We start from the raw sequence: 13,713 nt of genomic DNA, 5'->3' as shown, positions 1-13,713 counted from the left end.
GTATAATTAGCATTGCACCAGCAATTCTGCCCTAGGCCTATGTCCATTAGTTATCCTGAATGGCTTCATTCCATGTCATGATTCTTCAAGGCCTGTCTATCAAGTGCTGGTTCTGGTGTGCTGACATCATATTGCAGAGAGGAAGCACTTGCGGCCATGTATATCTCGATTTAAAGCATGTACCGGAAACCGCCTCCATTCTCGGCATTGAACTTTCTCCCGCCGCCCATGAGCGTCTGTTCGACTTCTTCTGCGTCGGAGTCATCGTCCTTCGTTCTCGACGGCGCAGCTACCATTTCGTACTCGTCTCCTTTGCCATCAGGAGCACTATAAAATCCATTTCTGGCGTTCGCTCGCTTGAGCACAATCCTCAGCACCAAGGCTAGGCCTGCGACGCCAATACCCATAAACCCAGCACATACAGCCATGCCCTGGATGTAGAAAGGACCTTGGCTTTGAGGGAACAAATGTACACCAATGAGAGGACCACATTGACCGATGATGTTCAGAATGGTTAGTCCTGTACCCTTTCCTGTCGCGGTGGCTTGATTGTTCAAGGTCCAGGTAATGATGAGCGTCACAGATGCAAACAAACCCATGGCAGCCCCATAAACTCCGACATAGCGGATCGTGATGCCACCCGCGTCACCAAGTGCTTCGTGCAGTGAGCCGGCGAGAGCGATGCCGGCGTACGATATTGCGCTCAGCAATGAGACGCCAATGAGAAACCAAGACCGCGAGTCAGCAAATTTGTCGCTGTACCGACCGATGATAAGAACGAAAAGGAACGCAAAGAGGTAGGGTGGCGCCGCCAGAGCTTGGGAAGCCAGTGGAGAGAAAGACATGCTGTTGATGATGGTGGGGAGAAATACAGGCAGTGAACTGAACGACACGTTCACGCTGAGGAACATCAGTGCAGTCAGGTATGATTTAGGGTCGAGGAGGGTTGCACGGATGTCTTTGAGGTTTAACCGTTGAGCGAGACTCATGCTGGATGCAGAACCAGAACGGGAGTGCGAATGGTGTTGTTCAGACTGCAGTCTCATCACTGCAACTTTTCGTTCCCGCGGCGTGAGATATCGGGCTTTGGACGGCGAATCTGGGATGTAATACCATGCGGCAACAGCGGTCAGAATTGAGGGGAAGCCTTCAACGAGGAACAAGGCTCTCCAAGGAGCGATAGGCCCATTTCGACTTAGCTTGACAATGACCCAGGCAAGGGAGCTGGCAAAACTCGTGGCAAGCGGTGCAGCTGATATCTGCAGACCGACGCGATACGCAAGTTCGGATCGCCTGTAAAAGAAGGTCATGTAGAAGGGCACGCCAGGGCCGAAGGCGGCCTCTGTAATTCCGAGAAGGCCACGTAGAATGAGAAGCTGGGAGAATGAGGTGCTGATGCTTTGCAAACTTGCAACAACGCCCCATGTCAAGACACACATCGAGATATAGATATGTGCAGGAACTAGTCGGTATAGCAGAATCATCCACTCGAAACCGATGTAGGTGATGTAGAATGCAGTCAGGAGCCAATCGTATTGCGCAGACGACAGCGACAAGTCCTTCTCTAGTCCAGCAATCCTAGCATTGCCAATGTTTGAGCGATCCAAGAAGCTGAGCAGATACAAGCAGCCCAGAAACATGACGAGCCTGCGATCGAGCTTTCGCACGACGGCAGCCTCTTCCTCGTCGGTGTACTCTTTGGACATGGTGGACGCACGCTTCAAGCGGGTCGTATATCGGGGTTCTTCCTCGCCATCACTTGCATGTTCTGATGTTGTATCCTGGATGTGTGTCCCACCGCTTAGAAGGGAAGAATGATGCAACCTGCGTAACTCGACCGAGTTCCCACCATCGTGCGAGGGCCGTTTGAGGGCAGTGGAAGCGTCCTCACTATCGGAACCGGGGGGCATGACCGCAGGCACTTGGGTGAGCTGAGGTCTCACGGGAGGCGCGCTGGATCTGGAGGAGGCCATGATCCACCACAGCCAGCCTCAGCTGGGACTGTGGTGAGGAGGGACAGGTTGTCGAGTTCCCCTTGAGGCCCGCATCAGAGTGTGATGATGTGTCTGGCCAAGTTAGGACACGAGGCTGCGCTCATACGGTCCTCTCTGAAGAGGCGGTAGTACGACTAATCGGTACCTACTACCCACAGATGTCACAGACGAGGTAGTACTACTGGCCAACAGTTGGACGGTCTGATCTCTGAGGCAGTTGACCCGGTCAACTACGGAGTGCGAGTACTGACGTACTCGCGTCTCGACCGGCCCGTCTCGTATTATGGGCTATTTCGGGGAATTAGCGGGGCTTGCGTAGAATGACCAATGGGAGCAGGTCTTGGCACCATTGACGGATCGACGGCAGGAACGGCGAAAATTGCACCAAGAAATCTCCAATTGACTCTCCACACTTGAGATTTGGTCCCTGACTCCCTGGGCCAGGGCCATCATATCAATAACACATAAGCGCCTCGTTCATATAATTACATATACGGAGTATATACGTCCGGATATTATATCATCGACGCCGAAAGAACTATGAATGGTGCACCCCGTCATCACCTGATTCCATCAAAACTCACATACGCCGACGCCTAACCTGGAGAGGGGGAGTCGTGCCGAACGATCTAGGATTATCTGCCATCCCCTGGTTTCACCACCCGTTCTGCTACATCTTCTCCTTTCTTAACGCGCTGTATCGGCCTCCGTTAGTACGGATACGGGAGGCATCCTACCTTCTCCAAGCTGGTGCTACCCTCAAAGCGCCTGGTTCGATTGACCGGTTCTGCAAGATTAACGGCCCCAAAGACAAGACTCCGACAGCAGTTGGTTGGTTATGTCATGAACCAACCCTGCCAGGGGTTCTATGTATCTCGGGCTAGAGTTAATTTCCCAAAGTGGGTGAAACACGGGGATGAGCTGAGGCTGAGCTAAACCACGGCGCCATCCATGACACCCCAAGCCAAAGGTTTCTCTTTTCCTTCGACGTGAGTTAAAAGGTCGCTCTCTGTCCCCTCTTTCCATTTCTGTAGTCAGCATCGCATCTCTCTGTCGACCCTCTTCACCTCCAGCTGGTCTGTTAAGTTGTTTGCTCCTTTTTCAGTCATTCTTTTGACGTCCATTCACTATCGCATTGACCCAAGTCTTTCACTACACTATATTGCAACCAATACCCTCCTGCTTAAATTTGTTCACCTGAGCTCCCCGTGAAAAACCAATATGCATTCCATCTTGCTCACTTTTGCGGCCGCTGGCCTTGCATCCGTGGCTCAAGCCTTCACAAAGCCTGGCGAGGCCACCTGGGGTGCTCTCCTTACCCCCGACCTTACTCATGTATGTCTTCGTATGAAATAATCCTCTCAATCACATAATTGACTAAACAAACAGCCCGTCACTGCTGGTGAGGATTTTGAAGTCACCTGGGACCCCAGTGGACACGAGACCGACGGTGTCACCGTCAGCCTTGTCCTTTGCCATGGTCCATCCTCCAACTGTGTACCATCAGACACCGCCATTGTCGAGGGCCTGCCTGCTGCCCAAAAGTCCTACCAATGGTCAGTGCCCAGCGGCCTTGCTCCAGGCAAGCAATCCACCGACACCGGCTATGGTATGTTGATCATTGTCGATGGCACTGGCGAGTTCCAATACTCGACGCAATTCTCCGTCCTCAGCGGCAAAGGCTCCAGCGCATCCTCTAGCACCTCGGTCAAGCCTACTGCTTCGACCGACTCTTCAGGTAGCATCATTCTCGGACCCCCCGCTCAACAGACCGGTTCATCTGGCTGGGGCACCTCAACCGCTTCTCCCAACGGTACCGTTGCCTCAAACGGCTCTGGTTCCTGGGGGAGCACCACTGCCACTGGCGCTACATCCACCTACACTGATGGTGGCTCATTCACCTTCGACGGCACTACGTACGCTTCTACCCTCGCCACTCAGACCAGCGGACAGCCTGGTACGACAGCCGCAGCTGGTGGCAGCTCCACCACCGCCAGCGCCCCTGCAAATAGCGCATCTACCTTCGCCGGCGCCGCTGATCATCTGAGCTTGAATGCTGCCGGTCTCGCTGTCGCTGGTGTTGTCGCCATATTCGCCCTATGAAGTACCGAGATCCTTCATGCCGACAACAGTGTGGGCTAAATTTGATGATAATGACTCCAAACTTATCATGTGCTTCTCTCGAACACGTTTGGCATTGTCGCTAATAGAGTATGTGGAGCATAGCATAATTGAACGTCGGGGGTACGTTGGAGAGCCCAGAAGACCCTTGTCCTTCGACTTGAAGTGTATTCTACTTTTAGTTGATCCAATACAGCCAGTTGAACAATCCACCCCCTCTGAGTCGCATACGTGTGAATTTCTTTCCAACTTTCCCAAATATTGCTCAATATAAGCCAGAATCAAGGTATAACCACATGACAAGGCCTGGGTTAAATCAGACAAATGAAGCCATCCCCCAGATCTAAGTATTAAGGATCCGGCCAACGGCCGCTTATAAAACGGCTGTCTTCCAGCTTCAGTACGAGGTGCACAATGGTGTGTATGTGCGCTATTTGTAGCCACTATCCGAGCCTACTGATCATTCTGCCGCTCATTCGCAGTCACGACACTCAACCCTTTCTCTATCTCAATGCTCTCCAGGCCCCCCTGGTCATTCGTCTCGATCATGCAAGGCACAAGCGTCTCGTTCGCAGGGAACAGCAGGCTAGTTGCGATATAGCAGACAAAGGCGACGAAGAATCCGTAATACCAGTTAAATTGGATCAAATATGCGGCTCCACCGATTTCAACATTCGGATTGACGTTGTATGCCAGACCCGGCAGGCAAGGTACGATCGAAGCGCCAAGAGCGAACAGAGCTCGCCAGTTCACGCCAAAGACATAGCGGTAACGCCCTTGTGGCTGATACAGGGCTGGAAGGTCCAGGTTTTGTTTCTTTATAACGAAGAAGTCTGCAATTTGGATGGCCTGCACGTCTGTCAGTGAGTCTATCATTGCGGTCTAGGTCATTTCTCACCATCATAGGCGACAAGAAGATGGCCAGTGATCCCATGAAGCTCAAAAGCGAGCTCGCCGAATGCAGAATCTTCCACGGCACCATGGCCCACCCGCCAATAATCGTGATGAAAATGGCGCCCCGTCGAATATTGAACCACTTTGGAAAAAGATTTGCCAGGTCATTCGCGCCCGAGATCACAGTGGCTGACACGTTGACACAGATCTGAGCAAGGACCCAGGAGAGTCCGGCGAAGAATGCAGCGGCGCGACCACCCGCCCCATCCCATGTGTCAATTATGGCAATCGGATCCCATATATATTCCGAGTACAGCACGTAGGACGCGGAAGTCACGACGATACCGATGACTGCAACCCAACTGCAGATCAGAGGGAACCAGGCTGCTTGCTGCAATGCAGATCGAGGCTTGTGCAGATAGCGCGTGAAATCGGGGATGTTTACGCCAACGGTGCTCCAAGATGCAGTACAGCTGTTGAGAGACCACATGATCAACCAGGACTTCGCTGAGCCTGAGACTTGGGGCTGCTGGTCCCAAATGTCCCCACTGCCGCCAGCCTTGACGCATATCCATATCGTCATGCCTACAATTGTGCTCATGGCCATGATGATCTTGACGGTGAACAACCATCGCATTTTATGCGGGGGAATCATCAGCAGAGGGAACTGCACGACCCAGAGCACGAAATAAGCGATCATCTGTTGCGATGTGATGCCGGCTGACTCTGGAAGGTGGTTGGGCAACGTCCTGAAGGACGGCCAGATTGCTCGTATGACTTGAATTGTCGGCCCAACGCCTAGGAAATTGGTGATTGAATGCCAGAAAAGAGCTGTGATGAGACGGACGACAACAGGGAATTTGGCCAGATGGTATCCAAAGGATGCACGCGCGAGGATGGGGAATGGTGCGTGTGTCTTTGCACCCGTGTATCCGTTCAAGGCCATCGGCACTCCCATCACGAATGAGCCAAAGATGATCGCAAAAACAGCCTCGCGCCTGGCCCACCATCATTGTGAGAATCTACCCCAGTGACAAATACTTATGGGCTTCCAAAGCACTTACCATGTCAGACCAACCGCCAGGATGGTACTGCCGGTCTGCCAGCTTTGAATACTGATGATGTCGCTGAACCAGTACCCGAAGATGGTCCAGCTCGTCCAAGTCCGCCTGTCTACTGGGGTTATGTCGAGGTCGGCATTGGACCACGTGCCGGCAGGAGCCCAACTGGAATCTTGTTTTTCCAGTACCCAACCGTCTCGTGTTGTCTTATTCTTGATCTCTGCGTGGACGTGGTGTACGCGCTCCCGCAAAGCCGACATTGTGGCCAAGGTTCTTAGTTGCTTGCAAAGAGAGAGCTCAGAAGAAGACCGGCTTGCGAAGCAGATAACGGGAGCAATGTCGTGGAAATCATATTGTAATATGGCTTGCGAACCCGTGGATCCGTTTCCCGTGTGTCCAGCCCGGTCCCGCCAACCAGATTTTCGGGAGATGCTGCAGAGCCATGAGAACCGGGTTCGCACACAGTTTTGCAACTTCGATAAGTCTAGTGTAGAGATAAGACCAGATACAAAGATAGTATTGGTGGTGATGTCCGTCGATATGGTCGAGCCGTTGTCAAAGTCACAGACCGACGCCCTGCGTCCCTCCCAGGCCCACAGATCTCTCACTGAGGTCCAGCCATTGGCAGTTATTTCCTAGGTAGGTTACTTCAACAGGCCTATCAAACTGTAGAAAAGTGACCCGCCGTGCGCCCAGGAATGGCATTTCGTGGAAGCGAGGAACTAAGCGGACGAATTTCAAACTAGCCAGGAGAAAGATGCCTACGGCATGTCTTGTGCTGTCAACTACGATGCCAGTCAAGAGAAGGAGCCTCTCCAGACCAAAGATAACATCATAGTCGTGCATCGACCAAATATTTACCTCCAGCTGATAACCACCTGAACACCCGCAATTTATTCCATAAGATGGGCGACGCTGCCGGCTCCGAAACCGTCCAACAACTGCAGATACCACTGATCGACATCTCAGCATACTTATCCGGCAAAGACGCGTCGGCGATCCACGAAATCGTGGAATCCCTGCGATCCGCATGCCAGTCGCCAGGCTTTTTCCAGATCACAGGGCACAATGTCTCTCGTACTCTGCGTGAAGCATTTCTGAGCGAGATCGCGGACTTCTTCGCGCTGCCGAGTGACCAGAAAAAGGGCTTGCACAGAGGGAATTCCCATTGCCTGCGCGGATATGAAAGTGTCGGCGAGCAGATGCTCGAAGGCGGGTTCGCAGACCAGAAGGAAGGGTTCATGGTTGGGCTGGAACTGCCCGGAGCGACGCGGTTCCTTCAGGGACCGAACCAGTGGCCCCCCGGGAGCGAACTGCCTCACTTTCGGGAGTCCTTCATGGAATACTTCAACCAGATGCATGAGTTGAGTAAGGATATGTTTCGCCTCATGGCGCTCAGCCTGAGCCTCGAGGAGACGTACTTTGACGAGTTTGTGAGCAGCGAAAATTGTAATTCATCATCGTCACTTGAAATTGACTTGCAGGGCGAGTTGCCGCCCGTGACGGCTCGACGATACTGACAATAGGGTCCAGCTATTCCAATGTGCAGAGCACATCGTTATCCCCCTGCCACGGCAGAGACTGCTCGAAACTCGAGAGGGATCGGTGCCCACACGGATTTTGGGGCGCTTACGCTGCTGATGCAAGACTCGAGTAAGTCCGCTTTCAAGCCTTCTTCGGATGCCATTCGGGATCAGCGCCACTCACGATGCGCATTGATACAGTCGGCGGCCTCGAAGTATTCCACAAGCCCAGCGGCACATGGCATCCCGTAGTACCCGTCGACGACGCGTTTGTCGTCAACATAGGCGACATGATGGGTAGGTGCAACTTCAAGCAATATCCACCATGATTTTTCAACTTGTTCAAACCCTAATGACGCTTGTTGATCGATAACAGAGAGATGGACAAATGAGATGTACACCTCGACATTGCACCGGGTGATCACGCCAGTCTCGAATCGATACCGGTATTCCGTTGCGTTCTTCAATGAAGGGCTCTTGGACCAGGTCATCGAATGTATTCCGACTTGCCTTGGACCAGGTGAGCAGCCGAAATATAGGCCGATTCGGGCGGAAGATCATCTGAAGGAGCGGTACGGCAATAGCTACTGAGGCTTCGAAATTCGTATTTGCAAACACCTTGCGTGTGCTGTAGCTTCTACAGTCGAACCGTCGTGTCGTTAGGTTTTGAGCTCGCGACAATAAATACACTTTCCACCACTCGGCCAAATACATGAATGGTTTGGCGTCTGGGAGACGCCACTGCACTGAAAAAGTGTGTTGCCTGCCCTCCAGCCCCTCAGGGGTCCCAATGCACACACACAAGAATCCCGGTTCTAAGAGCCCCTCGGGGGGAAAGCCACCCTGTTGGATCGTAGTATCATGACCCGCCCGAGGCAAGGCTGAGCGCCCCTGACTCCCTTGGCACTACCTTCTGGTGGTTCCTAGGTTCTGTAGCTCGGCTCGAGTATTTGTCCTACCTAACTTAGGTAGCCCGGTATGGTGTTATTCTTTGCTGCCTCTACATAAGGATTACTACAGACTCGAGGATGTCATGACGAAGGAAAGATAGATCGAAACAGAGTCTTGAGGGTCTGCTTCGGGGTGTGGCTATCGCTTCCCAATGTCTAAAGCCAGTAATTAGATCCGCAGCAAACAGACGTTTTCTAGTAATTCGTTGGACGTGTCCCCCCCCGCCTTAACCCAAATTTCTGGCCCGGCTGAGGCCTTTGCTAAAAGACGTAGTGTTGTTACAAGGACCCTTGGTCAGTAAGACCAGGTATAATTAATTGACCAAGGTGCCTGCATTGAACGGAAGTCGCTCATGTAAGGCAAAGGCTTCCAAACCTTCTTGTTGATCGTAGACGTAAACTCTCTTTCATTTACTCGGTCATCGAGCAGCAATGGCAGATATCCATTTCTGTTCATCTTTCCTGTAGCGCACACTGCTGTTAGTCAAGGTTCTTTCAGGTGGAATTTTGACACAAGGCTGCTGTTCTACGTGCAAAGGCGAGGAGAGGAACTTACCTGTCGAAATGCAGCAGCATCCCCAATACGGGAATTAGCTGCCTCTGGTGGCCTTTATCCTTCTGCTCCAAAAATTGTAGTAATACATTCTTCAGGTAAACGTAGTCAACTGTCCCTTTGCTCAAACCTCCACTCGCCGTGGTTGTTGGCGTTTCACTGCGACTGTTATTACTCGACAACAGCGAGCGCTCCTTTGGGGCAGGTGAGCGCGCGGTCGTTGAATCAATAGATGTGCGAGAGCTTGGAGCGCCTGAGTCGACTCCGGTGCCTGCACGACCTGGCAGTCTGAGGTTTTTGATTCCTGACTGCGCGGCCTTGAGCTCCTCTGTCAGTGTCTTGTTTGCTTTGGTCAATTTCTCAACTCGTTCTCGGGCGTCGTCTCCCACGCGTCTCAGATCAGCCTTTTGGGTGTCTAGTTCACGCACTTGTCGCTCACTCTCATCGAGAGCCTCTCTCAGGCCGGACATTGCGGATCTTACCTCCTCCACTTCCCTGGTTGCTGCAGTGGTAGCTTGTTCGAGCTCGTCCCTCCGTTTCTTCCAGTCTCTCTGTCTTGTTTCAAGCTCGTCTTTCTCGTCTTCCAAGATCTTCAGCGCTCGGTGCGCATCACGGGCCTTACTTCTGGCCTCTTCGACCTCACGCATCATACGGCGATTGCTGACGCTTGCTTCATCTTCAACACGGTCACGCTCCTCAATGGCAGCATCCATCCGTTCCTTCATTTCACGAAGTCGGGCTTCAGTACCGCTTTGTGACTGGTCTAGAAGCATACGCATTGTCTGACCTTCACGTGTTCGCTCAGAGAGCATTCGTTGGGCTTCGGTCAGCTCTTCTTCCAAGTTATCGGCTCTGGTCACTGATTCACGTGCTTGCATATTCAGCTCATGAGTCTGATCTCGCAGGGATTGTACAAGTGACTGAGCCGAGGAATGGAGCGCTGTCTTTAGTGAGACCTCTTCCTTCAAGCTCGAGACCTCTCGAACTTGCTGAGACAACTGTTTGTCCAGGTCATGTAACTTTGCCCTGAGCATTGTTGACTCTTCCTTGGCCTTGACCAGGTTTTGGCTCAACTGGTCCGCACTGCTTGACGCTTCTTGACGGCGCGATTCTGCTGTTTTCAGATCACCCTGTGCCTTGTCCAGATCCTTCTCTATCCTGGTACGGTTATTCGTCTCTTGATCAATCTTCTGTTGGAGTTCCTTGATTTCGGTATCCTTGTCGCTCAATCTCTTGCCAAGACCCTTAAGCTCGGATTTGAGATCTTCATGTCGAGCTTCAAGTCTATTAAGCTCACCTGTCTTGTTCTTCAAATCATCCTTGGCTGATTTGAGCTCAGCAACCTCACTTCTCAGATTGCGCAATTCGGGTTGGGCTTTGGCGAGAATATCCTTCAAGTCCGTTATATCCTTGAACCTGGCTGTTGCTAATTGCTCCGCTGCTTCTAAATCCTTTTGTAGGGTGGTACATCGACCTTGGAGCTCATCATATTGCTCGACCATTTGCTTGTGCGCTTTTTCCGAGTCAGCGCCGGTGGCGGCTGCCTTCCGCGCCTCCATAAGGGCTTTCTCAAGAATATCCAGGGAAGATTGGAGAGTAGACTTCTCGCTCAGCACCTTTTTCAGAGCATCTCGGGCTTCAACATGCTCCTCACCTTGATGAAGGAGATCATCTCGCAGGGTTTCAATTTCCTCCTGCAAAGATTCTTGATCCTTCAGCTGTTCCGAGATTCTGTCAATTGTGGCATCCTTTGCGGCGATCTCCTGTTTGAGCCCGAGCAACTCCGATTCGAGCTTCGAAATTTGCAAATGTGGACCATCGACACTGCTAGCCTCACCACCATCAACATCAGCAAGGTTCTCTGATACTTTGACCGGCGTATCGACTTCAGCATCTTCCACCGCCGACTGCTGTCCTTTGCCTTTCTTTTTCTTCTTGTTCTTCTTCTTGGATGCAGCTGTACCGGCGTCCGACGGGGCGGGTGAGGAAGTTAACATGGTAGTCGCCAGTTTTGCAGTGCTTGTCTTTTGCAACCCGAAGTTCTCAGAGAGATAATTTACAACGTCTTCCCGAGAATTAAGGCTATCGATGGAAGCCTTCTTGCTATCATCCAGAAATCCAAAAACTTTTGTGGAGGGCCGGCTCGAGTATTCTTCTTTGTTGGTTTTAACTTCAGCCTTTAATTCGGCAACCGCGCTCTCCGCCGTACTCAATTGGCCACGCAAGGTGTCCATGATATTTTGCATGGTAACAAGCTTCTTCTCGCTTGACTGGCTATTTCCCTTTCCCTTGGCTTCCTGGCGCTCAGCTGCTTTGTACATCGCCAAGGTATCTTCTAGATCTTTGACAACCGAGTCTTTTTGTGCAAGCTTCTCGTTCAAGATAGTTGCATCTTTGGCCCGAGATTCCGAGAGTTGCTTCAGCTCGGCGTTTTGCGTTTCCAGGTCCTGGATTTGCTTCTTAAGCTTGTGGCACTGCTCAGTTGCTTCTGCTTTCTGCGCATTTAGATTGTTGATATCTTTCTTGAGACGGTCAGAAGAGTCCCCGTCTGATTTTGATTTGGCTTCCAGGTTATCAATTTGAGCCTGCAAATCCATTTGTAATTGGTCAAACTTATCCTTCGCTTCACGCAACATATGCAGTTCACGAGTCGCAGTCTCGAGGCTCTGCACCATGCTTTCCGTCGACTCGCGGGCAACCTTCAGATCGCCTTTCAAGTTATTGACCTGTTGTTTCAAATCTTCGACTTCAGTTTGGCGTTCTTGAAGCTCTGATTCCAATCTGGCGTGTTCGGAATCGAAGGAGAACAGGTCTTCCGAAGTCTCTTTGGGTGGTGGGGAAACGGCTTTGGTGCGTGGGGAGAAAAGCGAGAAGCTGGCTATGCGGGAGGAGGTAGAGGCGGGTGATTTGGCAGTCGCTTCGGGTTCGTTCAGTGTGTCGGTATCGGTCGGTGCTACAATAGTAGGGTCTGGGATCGAGATGGCTTGGGTAGGGTCTGGAGAAGGCTTAGGCTGCTCGATGGGAGCAGAATTTTCCTTCAAAACGGCAACCTCATCCCGTAATTTGGTGGCGTCGTCTTCTGAAGCCTGTAACTTCTTCTTTATACCATCCCTGTCTGTCGTGACCCTTTTCAATTCGTCCAGGACCATGTCACTCTTTAGATTGATCTGGGACAGGTACTCAACCAAGGCATCAGCATCGTTAATACTGGTTAAAGGCGTGTTCTCTCGTAAAGTAGACTCGAATGACTCGACGGCTTGGATACGGGCGTGGGCGGAGCGGTAGGCTTTGAGCAATTCACCATACCTCGTCTCCATGCGTTCAAGTTTGCGTAGTTTCACGCGGACGTCTGTGGGAAGATCTTGGGAACGTGATGGAGGAGATAGAGTCGTGGATGCATCCGAGGGTCTCTTCTCGGTCGTAGCATCTTGCGAAGTGTGTTGCTCATTTGTCTCGTCAGCAGCGGCAGGCGCCGGCTGCTTCTCTTTGTCATTTTCTTTATCATTTTCTCCATCATGATCATGATCCCGATCCTTCTCCTTGACCTCTGGTATAGGAGTAGCTACTCTGCTAGGAACACTGCTTTCATCATCACCAATGGCAAACTCGGGCTCGAACTCCGAGGGATCAGGGCCTTTCCCGGTCGAGGTATTCTCGTTTGCCTGCTCCCGTTGGCGTGAAGGCCGCCTGGGAGGAGCGGTATTTTGGCCCTGAGGACGTCTTCGTGGAGGAGTCCTGGTGGACTGTTGGGCACCGAGCTGGGCCTGTCGCTGGCGAGCCTGTTCCTCGGCGATGCGACTATCTATGGCGCCTTTGAGGCGCTGGCCTGCGGGTTAGAAAAATGTCAAGGCATCCAATGCTTGACGACTTGCTCACCGAAAACATATCCAGTTTGACGGTATTTGGCTGCGGCAGCCCCAGAACTCGAGGGAATGTCAAGAGGACGGGTTTAAGTCGCGATGGCTAAAGTCGCCCATCGATTAATTAATCGTCCTGAGGACGTACTGTATCAACTCCGCATCCTTGTCCCCTTGTCGGAGAATGACACAGCTCCGTCACATGTGACACGTGAGACCCCGGCTCGGGTTATCTTGGCCTCCGAGCTTACAATTTCTGATCCAAAATAAAATCCCACGCCTCGGAGATCGAATCATCTCTCCCGTACATCTGTCCCCTGTAGGACAATCCTCGCGTGTGCTAACTAATACTCCACTCTATGTCTATGGGAATTCCAAGCGTCCCTCAGGGGCATTGCGAAGTCTGTGTGCACAGAGGGTGTGCAGCTTGTTGCCTAGTAATACTCATTCCAGACTTCGTGGTTAGCCGACTGTGAGAGGACTGCTAGAACCAGTCAAAGGGTTGCAGAACGGCTATTTTAGCTGCTCCTCAATGCTGGGGAGATATCTCGATCGCTGACCCCGTCTCAGGACGCAGCAGGTCCAGATCGCACCAAGGTTGACAGGTTGACGATTCTTGGTCAATTTTACCATCGTCATAGCAATCCTCACGCCCCGCCTTGACCACAGTCACTGTTGAATACGTGCTGTAACTGATTCTGCTTCCTTGAATGAAGTTTCGGTAGGGAGTCAATCTGGCGAAGACCAAATGGTTCACAAT

The 13,713-nt window shown here is 51.9% G+C and overlaps 5 protein-coding genes across 5 annotated transcripts; 2 read left to right on the top strand and 3 right to left on the bottom strand.

The window, feature by feature from the left end:
- Positions 1-170: 170 nt before the first annotated feature.
- On the bottom strand, positions 171-1,706 carry A1O9_12275 (uncharacterized protein; the record flags this gene model as incomplete). Its single annotated transcript, XM_013398776.1, has 1 exon — positions 171-1,706. The coding sequence occupies one exon, from the start codon at positions 1,704-1,706 to the stop codon at positions 171-173; it is 1,536 nt and encodes a 511-aa protein (XP_013254230.1).
- Positions 1,707-3,215: 1,509 nt separating this feature from the next.
- Positions 3,216-4,097, top strand: A1O9_12274 (uncharacterized protein; the record flags this gene model as incomplete). The annotated part of the gene is made up of 2 exons (XM_013398775.1): positions 3,216-3,329; positions 3,384-4,097. The coding sequence occupies 2 exons, from the start codon at positions 3,216-3,218 to the stop codon at positions 4,095-4,097; spliced, it is 828 nt and encodes a 275-aa protein (XP_013254229.1).
- A 471-nt stretch (positions 4,098-4,568) lies between these two features.
- On the bottom strand, positions 4,569-6,330 carry A1O9_12273 (uncharacterized protein; the record flags this gene model as incomplete). The annotated part of the gene is made up of 3 exons (XM_013398774.1): positions 4,569-4,964; positions 5,014-6,007; positions 6,074-6,330. 3 exons carry the CDS (start codon positions 6,328-6,330, stop codon positions 4,569-4,571), a joined length of 1,647 nt encoding a protein of 548 aa, XP_013254228.1.
- Positions 6,331-6,975: 645 nt separating this feature from the next.
- On the top strand, positions 6,976-8,184 carry A1O9_12272 (uncharacterized protein; the record flags this gene model as incomplete). The annotated part of the gene is made up of 4 exons (XM_013398773.1): positions 6,976-7,519; positions 7,604-7,723; positions 7,795-7,890; positions 7,970-8,184. 4 exons carry the CDS (start codon positions 6,976-6,978, stop codon positions 8,182-8,184), a joined length of 975 nt encoding a protein of 324 aa, XP_013254227.1.
- A 911-nt stretch (positions 8,185-9,095) lies between these two features.
- Positions 9,096-12,981, bottom strand: A1O9_12271 (uncharacterized protein; the record flags this gene model as incomplete). Its single annotated transcript, XM_013398772.1, has 2 exons — positions 9,096-12,917; positions 12,973-12,981. The coding sequence occupies 2 exons, from the start codon at positions 12,979-12,981 to the stop codon at positions 9,096-9,098; spliced, it is 3,831 nt and encodes a 1,276-aa protein (XP_013254226.1).
- Positions 12,982-13,713: the final 732 nt, after the last annotated feature.

This window comes from Exophiala aquamarina (assembly GCF_000709125.1).
Source record: "Exophiala aquamarina CBS 119918 chromosome Unknown aczIA-supercont1.22, whole genome shotgun sequence".
NCBI lineage: Eukaryota > Fungi > Ascomycota > Eurotiomycetes > Chaetothyriales > Herpotrichiellaceae > Exophiala > Exophiala aquamarina.
This window is presented reverse-complemented; position numbering and strand designations above follow the sequence as displayed.